We start from the raw sequence: 14,230 nt of genomic DNA, 5'->3' as shown, positions 1-14,230 counted from the left end.
AGAAACACAGGACAGACAGCAGCCTGTTTAATAGCCAGTCACTTGACCCTTTTCCCTATTGGAGTAGTTTTAATGGTCAAATTGTAACTAGAAGGAATGAACTTCATGGCTTCTGGCTATCTGCTTTCCTGTTGGTGAAAGTTCCAACTCAAATCTATCACTCATGTGGAAAAAAGTACTACCAGCTGTATTAAATCTAATATTTCCTAAGGTTTGAATGCTTGACTTTCTGTCTTTAGTGTCTCTCTTTATGCAAATTTTATTCTGTGCCATTACATACTGTCAAAGTGCTAAATTTTGATTGACTGGAAATATATTAACATTAGGTGTCAATGGCAATGTACAAAGGAACTCTGCAAGGTAACCCTAAAAAATCTACAAAAGCCTGTCTGAATTTCTAAGAGTACAAGGAAAACAACCATCTGAAGGAGTGCAATTTGTCGGCTAAGTTTCCCTGCGTCAACCAAACGAATTCATTCCTTAAGCATAACTAAAAAATAAGTTTTGATATTTCAACTTTTATTTGACTAAGGAGATGTAATTACCGCACAAAATTACTAATAGTGTTTTCTTGTCTGTCATTTCAAAGCTGGCCTTTAAGTCCTGCAAAAATGTTGAATTACAGTTTTCAAAGTGGAGTGGCCTAATTCTACAGTTTTCTCAATTTCTAGGAATTTGTGATTCATTATCTGATAAAGATGTGAAGCAAAACAGCAGCACATCACAAATCTCACTAGATAATTTTCTGATCTATCTAGTTTTATTGGAAATTTTTTGTTTGTATGTGTATATCTCTCTATAGGATGTTTCTACTCACGCATGTTCCTCAAGATTACTTTTATGGTCCCTCAAGTTCTTTTAGGTATATTCAAATTTTATCCCTTTTACCTATTTAAGATTTCTTTACATAATGCTAGAAATAGTAATTAAATTTAAACAAAATTTAGCCACAAATTTAGCCAATGACAAGTTCTCAGTTTGGGTTTGGTTTTTGTTTTTCACAGAGAATGTGTAGCCTAGTCACTTCTGATCATGCAACACCTCTGTGGAAAGTCCAGTTGCTGCCTAGCTGGGAAAGTAATGGAAAAAAAAACATCCAAAGACATTGTTAGCAGCTTGTAATGAAGGACAGGAGAAGCCAGTGTCTTCTAACTATCCAGCTCTCTCTGCATCAGCAATTCTGTTACTGAGAGTGCACAAGGTTTAAAGGACAGAAGGATTTTCAAAAGTGCCTAAGGGAGTCAGGAACTGAAATATCAATGATTTTGATGGTAATTATTACATACTAAACTTAAGCCTTGATGTCTTCCTATAGGTCCAGGAGACTTTAATATCCTGTTAAATCTGGCTACAAATGACCTACCTGTCAATGCCACAGCTTCAGGCCGGCATTTCAACATCCACCTGTCACTCAAACAACTCATGTCATTCTGAGCTCTGTTTAGTCATTTTTCCCCATGACTTGAAACTTTCTTTTGAAACTCACTTTGTAGGAGAAGAGTTGTGAAGGGAAGAGGGATGCATCCTGCAGAGTGTTCTGTAAAACACCTCACAAAAATAAAGCAATTTGGCAGGCTCTGGAGAAAGAAACTTGAACGTCCAAAATGTGAGATTATAAATAAGGCTCCCTCCACTGATTTTCTCTATTTGTCCAAAGCACTTTTACCAGCAAATACTGCTCAAACTCTTTTGATCATCACCAAATAGTTCTTGAAAGATTAGCCACCACACTAGTAGTCAGCAATGAAGTCCATGACTGACTTTGTAACCTGGTGCATCCACATCAGGAAGTACTAAATGAAAAACCTTCTTATGTCACCTTTTCTGAGTAAATCCTTGAACAGCATCGTACTATGAGTCTTCTGACTTATTGCAGCTGTTGTGTAATAAAAAGCAAGCAGCCTGTGGTGTAGAAACTTTGGCCAATCTGAGTATTTAACTGACTCTAGGGTCAAATAAGAGTAGGAATCAAAATTTCTTTGCAGAGCTTTACATTTGTTACTTAATTAGTGCAGTATGCCTATATCTACAATGCTAGTCATTTTTGTAACAGAGCTGCCTAATTTGTAATAATAATGTTTTTATTCAAATAAGATCGTTTTTCAAAAAGTCTTACATTTTACCTAATGTTAAAAATTTGATTGTAATTTTGTTTAACAGCAACCCAGAAAACTTCTTGCTACTCATAACAGCTACCTTTATTCTCTCAAGATTGAGGCAATCTGACTTTAAATGTCAACCACACTCACTTTTAAAAATTATCTTTATTAGCATGGAAAACTAACCTTTTTTATGTAAGCTAATCCATTTAATTCTGAATTAATTTCATTTTGGTCACAAATCATGGATAATTTGGGACTAAGGATCATTTCAGTGAGATTACTGTGGGTGAAGCTCTTCCACCTGTGTTTTTGTTTCTTTATCATGACAAACACAATTACCTAATATTTACATTGAAGCAACAGCTTGAGTTCTGTTAAGAATCAGGTTGTGTTTTAGACTGTCCAAATACACATAAATCTGAATTCCATATTTCATATTCCCTGCCAATACCTACCATTTGGCTTATCTACCATCCAGACATGATAATCAACACATTAGGCACGTGCTGAATAGTTCTATAACAATTATATTCAGATAGACAAGGTGTAATGTGAAATTTTAAAAATCAGTAGAAAAACCATTCAGATGTAAGGTTTACCAAGCCCATGGTATACAGTAATCCCTGGGAAAAGTTATATTGTAAGTAAGTCCACAATTAACACAGTTGGTTCCGTACTTACACAGAATTACTCACATACTTGGTTTAAAAAAAAAAAGCAAAAACCAAACACAAAATTTTGGAAAAAAAAGCATTTCAGACTGCTTAAAGAGCTTAAATTAGTCCCCTGTGTCTACCACCACAATCCTTGACTGGTCACTGATTATTATTTATTCTGGAGGGATCAGCATAATTCAGTATAGGATGAAGAAAATACTCATTTAGTGTATCATTGCCCACTCTCCAAATTTACTCTCATGCTTCAATATGTGGATCCCATTTTATATCTAATGTGTTACTTCAAATCTTTCTATAAAGACCGCGTTTTCTCATTGGATCTTTTATAGTGCTCATTAGTACAGCAGATGATTGCTTCATAAATCTACCTATCTTTGCAATACCTCCAGGAGGGAGTATCTGCCATAATTTGCATTCTACAGATTGGATGTTGAGGCCGAAAGATGTTACTGTTGAAAACACTCACACTTAGTGCTCAATCTGAGATGCCTAAAGACTGTTTTTTTTTTTTTCTTTGAATGACTGCATTAGATACATTCAGAGAGTGATCCCTTATTCTGGTTGCAGTTGTGCAGTTGGTATTTTCACAAAGTGGACTTCTGGGTTTCCATTAGATACCCAGAAAATTAGGATCAGACTAATGACTGTTCTGGGAAGATATGGTTTATGAAACTGAGGAAGCATCATGCAGGAATGTGGTTCCAGAGGCAGGATTAGAATCCAGTTCTCCAAGGAAGCATTCTCCTGCTTTTGCTATGAAATCATTCATCAAACTGTAATTTCTTTCTTCATTTCTAACAAAGTTTCTAACTTCTACAATAAAAATTCTACTTACACTACATCATTCTGATTCAGTCTGACCCATTCTTCAGTGGCTCCCCAATTTCCTCTAAAAATCTCTTTCCTGAATCTTGCTCTTCTTCTTCTTCACCTTTCACTCTCACAATTTCTAGAGTCTTCTTTTCCTATTTTACTTCCTTACATTTTCTAATATAGTTATTGCTCTGGCTACTGCCTTCTCCCCGCTGTATCTCACCCCTGCAACCACCCAAAAAACCCCAAAACAGTTTTTCCCACACTGCCTGGCAGGAGCAGAACATCATTGTGGGTGTACCACTGTGGGAACCCAGAATACAGAGAATATTTCTCTGCCTGTTTTGAAGGGTTCTACCCTCCTGGATAACACTGTTTTTGACCTTCACCCATAGAGAAAATTGCCTACCCTCTGGGAAGAATTAGAATGTAGAATGCTGTGAACTAGGTGATAGATTGTCACAGGGTGAAAAATTTAGAGTTTTTGGGTTTATTAGTATAGTAAGTAGATAAAAGCAAAAAACATCAAAATGGAGGATTGTTTTTGTTCTCCAGACCTTCTTCTTCTTCTTCATCTACTCCATATTCTGCAGTAGAAGTGGTCCGGGATGACTGGATAGAGAATTCCGCAGTTACTGCCTGCATGACTAGATGATTTATTAGACATTGGTAGAAAAGTGAAAATATCCTGCTTTTTAAGTTTTCATTGGGTAATTTACCTTTAAAAAGGCTGTGCAATCTTGATAATTCAGCCTTTGGTGCATTGTCTGCTTCATGCTATGTCTGGGTCACGTCAGTGGCTTGTACTTTTCTGATGAGACTTAATAAACAACTACAGAAGAAAGAGAAAGCCAAAAGCTCCATTCGTCTCTGACTCCTGGCAAAGACTCTAAAAAGTCTCCCCCATCAGGGGAGATACAATTAAGGTGTGGACTGCATCATACCACAGCCAAATGCAGTGCTCCCAGCTGTGGACAAGACATGCAATTACTGCAAAAGTCCCACCTGGACTCTCAGCCACAGTTCGGCGTTTACTCAGCCCTTCTGTTTTAGGGGATTGTAAATTCTTCTAAAATAAGTTGTGCTGGTTAGCTCTGGTGGCAAGCTGCTTTGTTAATATATGAACTGAGACTTGTCTGCTCATCATAAACTCTTGCATATTCTGTGGTCCAAACCAGGAGCTGTTTTGCTGTCACCAGAATTGAGCACAAATGTGTTGGAGGCCTCAGTTGAATTCTGCCTCCGATGACTGAAGTCATCAAGGTCTCCTATCCTCTGGAGCTCACTTGCTTTTTAGGTATTGATGAACCTGGCTAGATAAAATTCTTAACTAAATAACTCCCAAGCCCAAAAGGTATGACTATGGAAAGGACTGGATTCTGCCAAAACCAAACTGAAAAAACGAATCTTGAACAAAATGTCCTTAAAGACTATAATAAAGCTTTCATTTCTTCCTGTGATTTACACACGTCACAGCTTAAAATATAATATCCAATGGTTGAATTGCTTTTCATAAAACGTCCTGTAATAAATAGTAGTTGTCCTGAAAAAATTGTGATACTTATCTACAGAAATGCTGTAAAAATATATTCCTGTATGAAGTTCTGAGTAAACAGTTGTGTATCTTTTATGACAACAAGCCTATTTTAGATCTAAATCTAATAACCATATGAATCTATTTATTAGTAGAATCCACATAATCTCAGTGTATATAGGGGGCACAGAGGTTACAGAAAAAGATTATTGAGTGCATGCTGCTTATCAAATTATCATCTGTGACTCTTAGAGGATCTTCAAGAAGAGATCAAAAGCCAGTGCCATTTTCTCCACACATTTCCCTTGGTGTAAAAGAGAACAGTTAACATATGGTACAGAGCCCTATTATTCATGGATAGGCATCCAGTGGCTCAGGCAATGAAAACTGTAAGTGCTCCTAATTCTACCATTATTGTAATTATTATTACAATATCTTCCTTTTATTGTTACCGTTTTGACACAGAATCAAACTTACCTCCCTTCTGCCATACTGCTCTAGTGCCTATGATTGAGTTGGAGTCATCGGACTTTATATTCCTCATTCTCTCTGTATAATTCTATCTCTGAAGTTTGGCAGCATGTGTGATTGCCTTGTCTCTAAAACTGACTCCTCTGTGTCTGTGGTGTACTATAGTCCATCCATTATCATAGCTAACAGCATACCAGCCTAACAATGTCAAAGCTTAGGGTAGCAATGTCTGTGGCAATATTTGATTTTCCACATCCTAATCTACAATGTTTGCAGGGCCTGGAATGTTTCCTTTATTATTCTATTTTTGTATTTTTCATACTTCATTTTGCAGATCACAGCAAACAGGGTCCTGCTGCTACCTGGAGTGATCCTCATAAGCTGGAGAAGTGGGTTCACAGAAATATCATGAAGTTCAACAGTGAGGAGTGTAAAGCCTTGCACCTGGGGAAACCAGTGTATGCTGGGAGCCACCCAGCTGGGAAGTAACTTGGCAGAAAAGGCTCTGAGAGTTCCAGTGGACACCAAGCTGAATATGAGCCAGCAATGTGCACTTGAGGCCAAGCAGGCCAATGCTATCCTGGGGTGCATTAGGCAAAGTATGGCCAGCAGGTCGAGGGAGGCCATCCTTCTCCTCTGCTCTGCACTAGTGAGGCCACATTTGGAGTGTTAGGTCCAGTTCTGAGGTCTCCAGTACAAGAGAGGGATGGAATTACTGGGTGGAGTCCAATGAAGAGCGACTAAGATGATAGAGGAACTGGGGCATCTTTCCTACAAAAAGAAGCTGAGGCAGCTGGGACTGCCTGGAGAGGAGAAGGTTCCCAGGGATCTCATCAATGTCTATAAATACCTAATGGGAGGGTGCAAAGAGGATGGAGTCAGATTCTTTCCATTGGTGCCCAGTGCCAGGACCAGAGACAATGCACACAGGGAAGCTGCAGAATCTCCATCCTTGGATATACTAAAAAACTGCTGAGACAATGTCCTGGGCAACTGTTTCTAGGTGACCCCCCTTGGACAGATGGGTTGAACTAGAAGAACTCTGAGGTCCCTTTCATCCACAAATATTCTGTGATTCTGTGGTTCTGTCATTCTTCCTACTCTTTTTTTTTTTTCTTTCTTTTTTAGCCTCTGACATACCACTACAGTTCTGTAGCTCTACATTCATTAATAGCTGTAGAATTTCTCAGTTAACCCCAAATGGTTTATGAGCCATTATTGACTCAACTACCCACGGCTTGCTGTTAATGGGAGAACTGTTCATAAAAGTATGGTTTCAATATGTCACTGAACATTGTATACCATGTAAAATATAATCCTGCCTGTCATGACAAAAGAGACAGAAACGATTAAGGTTCACAAAGAAAGTGCTGTAAGACCACAGAGAGGGTCTCACTTGAAATGATGATGAGCTTTACACACTCTGTTCATGTTTGTGGGGAATATCAGAGATGCGAGTTTATTTATTTTTTCTGCCTAATTAATTATCTCATGCAAAGCCCAGTAGCTTCCTCTGAAATACAAAGCCTTGTTCCATAATAAGTGTGGAGTCTAGTTCTTAACATATTTTTCTCATGAAAGATGGATAATGAGAATTGGAGGCACTAGATGAGTGATTTCAACAAATATCACTCACATTCAAATGCAGCAGCAATACTCTAAAAAGGAGAAATTCTGGGAAAAAACATGACGTTGCAGAGATAAAATTAATTCTGTATTGCAATATAACTGGATCTGATGGAGACAAAGTTGCGTAGGTGGCCAAAATGCTGGCCTTTCCTATGAGGATTTGCTTTTGCAATTTTAGCATTCTTTTCCATAGCTCAGTGGGCTTGAAAACGTAAATATAATCCTTATATTTGACAGTCACAGATACCATGAATAAAGTGGAAATCAAAGCATGGGTTGACATGTTGCAGGAGGGATCACAAATATAATATTTTTGCCTTTGTTCTTTGATAAGAAAGGAAATATAGAAAAAAAGTATATTCAAAGTCATGGCGGTGTTGTATAAGTTAAGAGATTTGGTCATTCTCTTCCTTCCTTCTTGTAAAGCACTCACCATTGCTTATAATCAGCGTCACAGTTGCAGTAGTACTTGGGATCAGTACAGTTGCGTTCGATGCCGCAGGCACATTTTTGAATGCCAGGTCCTGATCCGCCCCAATAGTAGTGCTTCTCATTGGCTTTTCCAACCCACCAGGTATATGGATTCCCTTCTGCAAGGAATGAAAATGCAAGGTTATGATGCATCGAAGAGGTAGAGCTCCATAATGCATTCACTGAGCTCAGATGTTTAATATGCAAATGTTAACAACGCATAACTGGAGCCATCCCACATTGCTGGCAAACAAATGAATTCATTATTACTAAAGGTATTCAAAAGACTCTGCCAGGTAAACAGAACACATTTTCTTTTCTGTATTCACACAATGTATAATGACTGAAATTAATTATTTTTTTATCTTATATGCTCTTCGTTTAGCTTTTTTAATTGTATTCTGTATAATGAGAATATGTGGGCAGACTCCATAATTACTTTCAATTCAGTTCAAACCATATAGTAAGATATCAGATGGATTATTTCAATATTTGACCTTGAATGCTGCACAGAAAGATGTGTTTATTTTCTCTTTTTTATTTATTTATTTTTTTTAAACGACAGCTTTTAATTGAAAATTATTCTGTCTTCACTGGAAAACAAACGTTCATCATGCTCTCTGCAGCTGGTGCTAAACAAAGCGTAAAGAGATACTATCAAACTCCAAAAGCATCTTAACCATTTAAAAATAAGCAATTTTTTTTTTAATGTAATTCTTTACCAGAGGTGCTCTGAACTTAGATGTAATCATATTTCTTCACATTGGGTTTGCAACTTAATATCTTCATATACTGCTCTGAGCTTATTGCTAATCCTTTTGGACCAACTAAGCCCTTATATGTAAATAAATAAATAAATGAATAAATAATCAACCCTCCTCCACTCTTATTTCTAATTTGAAAAAAATGCCCTTACTGGAAAATTATTTTTTTTATTCCTCTGCTTCAGCAAGACACTCAAATATGAACTTAACATCAAACACAAGTGAATAACTTAATCAGTATCAATGTACTTAGTGATTTTTGACATTGAAAAATAATGACTGACCTTAGTCTATAAACATGTTTTTTTTTTTAAATGTCTCTTTTCCCTCATCTGATCTGCTGCTGGAAATTTTATGTTAAATGAAATTAAGCTATGGAATTCATTTATTAATAAATTTCACCAGTAAAATCCTACATAATAGACATTCTACTTCCATAATTTTCTGTTTGCACATCTCACACATCCCCCCAGAACTACAGGCATAATCCTTAAAATAGCCATTTCACAATTAGATTTGATCATCTGGACCATAAAGCCACTTATTTCAGACAGAAGTTGAAAGTAATTCACACCAAACTCTAAAGAAAATTAAATTCCAGAGATGAAGAGAACAACCAAACATATGTTTAAAGAATACCTAAACCCCAAAATGCACATCTCTCTGATGTATTTGAATTGTTAAACATCATATAAGATAACAAAAATACAGTAATGTGAAAAATTCGTGGCGGCTGAAGGTTTTTATTAGATGTTGCTGTGTTGCACAGTACGGCCATTCAGCTCTAGTGCTAATGCAATGGGCGTGGTAATCGTGTGACTTTATTCTAGACTCTAAATTGGTCATTTTAGCTTCTGTGACTCAATTATCACTAAGTGCTGCAAGTTAGAAGAATGTGCCATGTGAATGCTGCAGCAGCATTCCCAACCTAAGCAATGAAATCTAGCAATTCTGACAGTACATAGCCCTGGATTACAAAAGATTCTTTAATAAGCATTTAAAGGTAAATGTTATCTTTCCACAGAGAATGACAGAATCGCTTTTATTAATACAGGATCCGACTACAGAATTAATGATATTTGAGACTCCTATTTTATGGGGTTTTTCCATCCCATCTTTGAAGTTAGTTTTTATGCTGTGGCACCAATGCTGCCATTTTGACTGTTACTCAAAATTCTCTTTGTTTACATCCTTTCTGTCAAGCGAAGAATTGCATGATTCAGTCAGCAAGTAATTTGCTGGGAAGCAAGACTGTTAATTAAAGCACCAGGAAAAAAAATTACTTAGGATTGTCAAAAAGTGGATCAAAAATTCAGAAACAGGTAGAATGACTAAAGCAGACGATAGTGACGGCAGAATTACAGACTACAGTGATGGCTGTCACAGGCCACTATGACAGACACAAATGGGGCATGTTTGAACTCATTTAAATGACAATTGATGTACAGTTTTAAACCATGAGCGTATCCTAGCATAGGCAGAGCTGTTTTTCACATCTATTGTTTTTAGTGTGCATATATGCTGGCTAGGCCCCATTTGGACCCATGCTTCTTCATTCTGAAGAAAAGACCTACCCTCAGGCCTTGGAACACACATTTAGGAAGAGACTAATGTGCGTGTTTAAAATTTCCAGAAAGGTCAAGAACATAATATATGATTTTAAGGGTTTTGCATTCAGCACATATTCTCCTAGACATCCCCACAAGCAACAATCACAGCACTGCCTTGTGAACACCACCCAAGACTCCGATTGCCTGGCATATTATGCTAAGGCTTGTAACAGAGGAGATCTTGATTAGCTGGCATCCACGCAGTAGGGCGGACTTCCCATTGGGACATAACCCCAGGTACAGGAATAAGAAGAGCCCCACACCAGATCATTCTCCACCACAATGGCCATATAAGAGATACTGGAGCTCCTTTACGTTCTATGGTTAATAAAAGCAAAAGGTGTGGAGACACAGTTATGTCCCATCTGCTCTGTGCCAGTCAAATCAAATGGAAACAACCCTTTTCAGTCTTCCTGCCTCATATCAGCCAAGAAAAAGATGAGCAGCATTTTGGCTAAAGTTCATATGCTTCAAATTGGGAATGCTATGCAGTAATATTGCAGACACTGCTATGACTGACAAAGAGTAAAACCCTGCAAATGGAGAGATTAAAAAAACAACAGAAAAGAAAGGCTAGAAGGGAGAAGGATGTATCATCCAGGAAAAAAAAAATTAGAAATAGGACCCCTGTTCCCCTCTCTCAATTCATGCTCTTTTATACGTCTATAGCCTCCTTTTGAGAATGTAAATCTTTCTACTCCAGAGACCTTTGCTTTTTTTTTCTGCTTTGGAAGGTTTTGGAAAAGGCTAATCCAAGTAGATGGAGCAGTGCAGTCCAGTGTGAAGACTGATCATTAATGGATGTAATTTTAAGTATCAGACTATTTTACCAAAAATTATTGTTTTGCTAAACTATCAATAGTGTTGGTCTTATGGAATTAACAGTATATAAATTCAGTTTAAGGACAAAAAAGTAGTTTTCAAATGTTTTACAATGAGAAGCAATACCAGAAGATATTTCTTCTGGTTTTTAAATTACCTTTTCTTACCTCATATATAAATTTTGAGCCATGGGTAGCTTTTGAGTTGTTGTCATCAACTGAGTGGTTTTTTTCCCCCCCAAGCTTTTGTGGACAAATAGCATCATGAGATGATGGAGGAGGAAAGAGATTCTCTGCCTGCCATGGGATTTTGATTAGAATAAAGCCTTGATGCAGAACTGCTTTTTGGGTACAAACCAGCTCCCCTTTGAGGGATGCTGTGGGAAGTGTTCAGGTTTGTCCATGCTGAGTTATGATCAGGATGCCTTTCCAACACCCTTCTTGAAGAGAAGCCCCTTGCAAGGTTTTGTGTACTTAGCAGGAAAGCAATGATATCAGAGTAAGATGTGGATACCAACAGAATGGATAAAGATATCCAGTTTTTAGGAGATCCTACAACCCCACAGAAAAGAACAGTATTCTAAGGACAAAATGGCCAATATGATTGGGGCATGCAGACATATGAGCACGGCTACAAAATCAGACTCAAATCATATTCATAGAAATTTGAATCTCTCTGATTCCTGTCACACACACACACACACACACACACACACTCAAAAGCCTTTAACATTTACATGCAATACATTTAACAGTGGTTGCAGTGTCTTTGCAGTAATGGGCTTTGGTTAAAATTATTGCAAAATATGGGTTCTTATTTAAATGCCCAGATTTGCAGTTACTAGGTGAAAGTGTGTAAAGAATCTGGTATCAATGTTTTCTATCAAGTTCTCCTGTACAGAATATTCAAGAAAAAGTAAAGATTAAGGAAAGTTTTCTGTATTCTCACAGATCACTTCTTTGTATTCTCACAGAATGTCATAAAAAAGTGATTCCTTTTTCATCTCATAAATGTATCTTTGTGTGAACCATTTCATTTAATATAAAACCATATCCAACAAAAGTTAATGTAGTATGAACAGAACTCTTAATAGTCAATAATATATTTATTTCTAATACAGCTGAACAGTGTCAAAATGTAAAACTTTTGAAAGTACACTTTATATTCTACTGAGCATTTAATATAAACAATTGGTTTTACTATTTTTAAATGCAACTGATTAATTAAAATGCTGCTACTTTTAGCATTTTAGGGCTTTTATTTCTAGGTGTTCAGTACTAGTAACTGAAGCAGCAATACTGAGAGAATTCAGGGAACTAAATTAAGTGGACAGATGCTCCAAGGCACTCTGCATTCAAAGGCTCCATTCAAAATACAGCCCTCAGAATGCTGATGACTGTATTTATTTGTAAAATACCTGGAGAAGCTAAATGCGTCTGTTCCATTTGCTCTGGAAATTTTCCTGACCTTTATATGGTCCTTAAAACCAAAGGAAATGGTTTATAAAGAAAGGCTAGGAATACTTTCAAATGGAAGTCAATGGCTCAGAACCTCTGAAAAACAAGACCAGTGAAAATTACTTACTGGGGACCCTGTCTAACTTTAATAACTCCATTTAGCTGTTCCCTGGAAGCAATTAGGTGTTCCTTTACAGGAGTGGATAGCTTTGAATTGAACTTTTAAATGTTTTATTTTAAATGGGTCCTTTCCAGTTTCCATTAATATTACAGATCCCCATTAAATACTAAGGACTGTCAACAACAATTACAGAACTTGTATAACTGTTTTTATCTTCAGAAAATATTCTCTTGTTCAGTCTTTTACTTCTTTTTTTAATGGAACATCTTGAATTAATTACCCAGTTGTTGTTATTGGCAGACTAGGCCCAAAGATATCTTTCCAAAACGTACTGCAGTTTTGGACACCTGAATTAATCATAGGTAGAAATGAAAGCTATTTCCCAGGGGTAATATCTGATGATTAAATAATAGACAAAACTTAAAAAAAAAAAAAAAATCAATCTGCACATGTGGAAAGCCAGGTATAATTCCTCTATTTCTGGATTAAATACTTTCTTTAAACATGCATTTGCATTCAGCTACACTATAACACAGTACATTTAGACTCACAAGGGCAACTTGATTTAAGGTCATGGTTCATTAACACCTGTGCAGAAATTCTATCTGCTATTGCAGTGAAGAAACAGACACTGAAAGAATAATTTTGTCACTGTTTGAAAAGTTCAGCATGCTAATATGGCTGTGTGCTTCACAGCTTTCACCGTGCTTCTTATTGCCAGCTTTTTTTCTTCACACCATAGCAGTATCTATTCCACTCAGGTCAAATCTTCTTAAGGAACATTGTGAGCCATTTATCTGAGCTTTTGAAGATTTAGTATTTGGAAAAAGATTAAGGAAACATGGTTTAATGTCCCTCATGCATCAAGTACATCTACATGTTCCAATTTAGGATTCTTAAAGCCAGTGGTGTCAAATCTGGGCAGGCTTTGCTGCCCTAGTTTATTTTGTGCTGATTTGATTTTTCCTCCTCTTTATTATTTTGTTAATGCTTGGGACCAACATGAAGCTGAGTAGACACTTTGCTGGTTTGCTGCCCCTGTCTTATGTCTCGGGAAGTGCCCCCCTAGACTGAACACCCAGCAGCTGAGGAGTTTCATGGCAAGAGTGGACACTGCTGACTGAAGATGCTAAACCGTGAGAGATTCTGCTCCTGCCTGCAACTCAGGTGGATTATGAGCAGGTTCTGCCTGTTTCAGGGATCACCCAGAAGGCCGAATTATTTGAAACTGAGAAAACAGAACTCAGAGAAAAGTCTGGCAGGTCACATTTCCACTTTTCAATGACAATACTTGTGCATGAGTGAACCTTCTAAAATAAAAGGAGAGTTCTTGTATAATATCTATATGTGGTTGTGTTGAGATTGTTTTCCTTTTAATTAATATTTTTCCGATTTTCCATTTCTTCCAGTAACACTTCTTGCTCACTAATGTGCTGTGCAACATATACACAAATTCAATATGACAATTGCAAGCTAAGTCAATTCTTTTGTTGTTACTCTCATTCTGTGAACTGATAAATCATTCTTTGCAATGCATTTGGGGAAAGTATAAGGAGTGCTTACTATTTGTGAATACAGTTTGCATCAGTGGTCGCCATTCTAATGACTAACAGTTGAGATTAGTCAAACCCTAATAGCAACACAAATGAGACATTTGAGCACATTGGAAACTTGGGGCAGAAAACAGATGGAAAAGAAACTAAAAGTACCCTTGGCCACTTCAGAAAACTAGGAACATCTAATTTATAGCTGCCTGTGT

General features: G+C 37.1%; 1 protein-coding gene across 1 annotated transcript in view; it reads right to left on the bottom strand.

The window, feature by feature from the left end:
* Positions 1 to 14,230, bottom strand: part of CNTNAP2 (contactin associated protein-like 2) — a 1,035,043-nt gene that overhangs the window by 179,801 nt on the left and 841,012 nt on the right. The window contains exon 14 of the mRNA XM_008633839.2: positions 7,660 to 7,816. Within this exon, the coding sequence (XP_008632061.1) occupies positions 7,660 to 7,816 (157 nt within the window). The remainder of the gene's footprint in view (positions 1 to 7,659; positions 7,817 to 14,230) is intronic.

This window comes from Corvus brachyrhynchos, unplaced genomic scaffold (assembly GCF_000691975.1).
Source record: "Corvus brachyrhynchos isolate BGI_N302 unplaced genomic scaffold, ASM69197v1 scaffold94, whole genome shotgun sequence".
Classification (NCBI taxonomy): domain Eukaryota; kingdom Metazoa; phylum Chordata; class Aves; order Passeriformes; family Corvidae; genus Corvus; species Corvus brachyrhynchos.
Note: the sequence above shows the minus strand (reverse complement) of the source record. Positions and strands in the feature narration are given on the sequence as shown.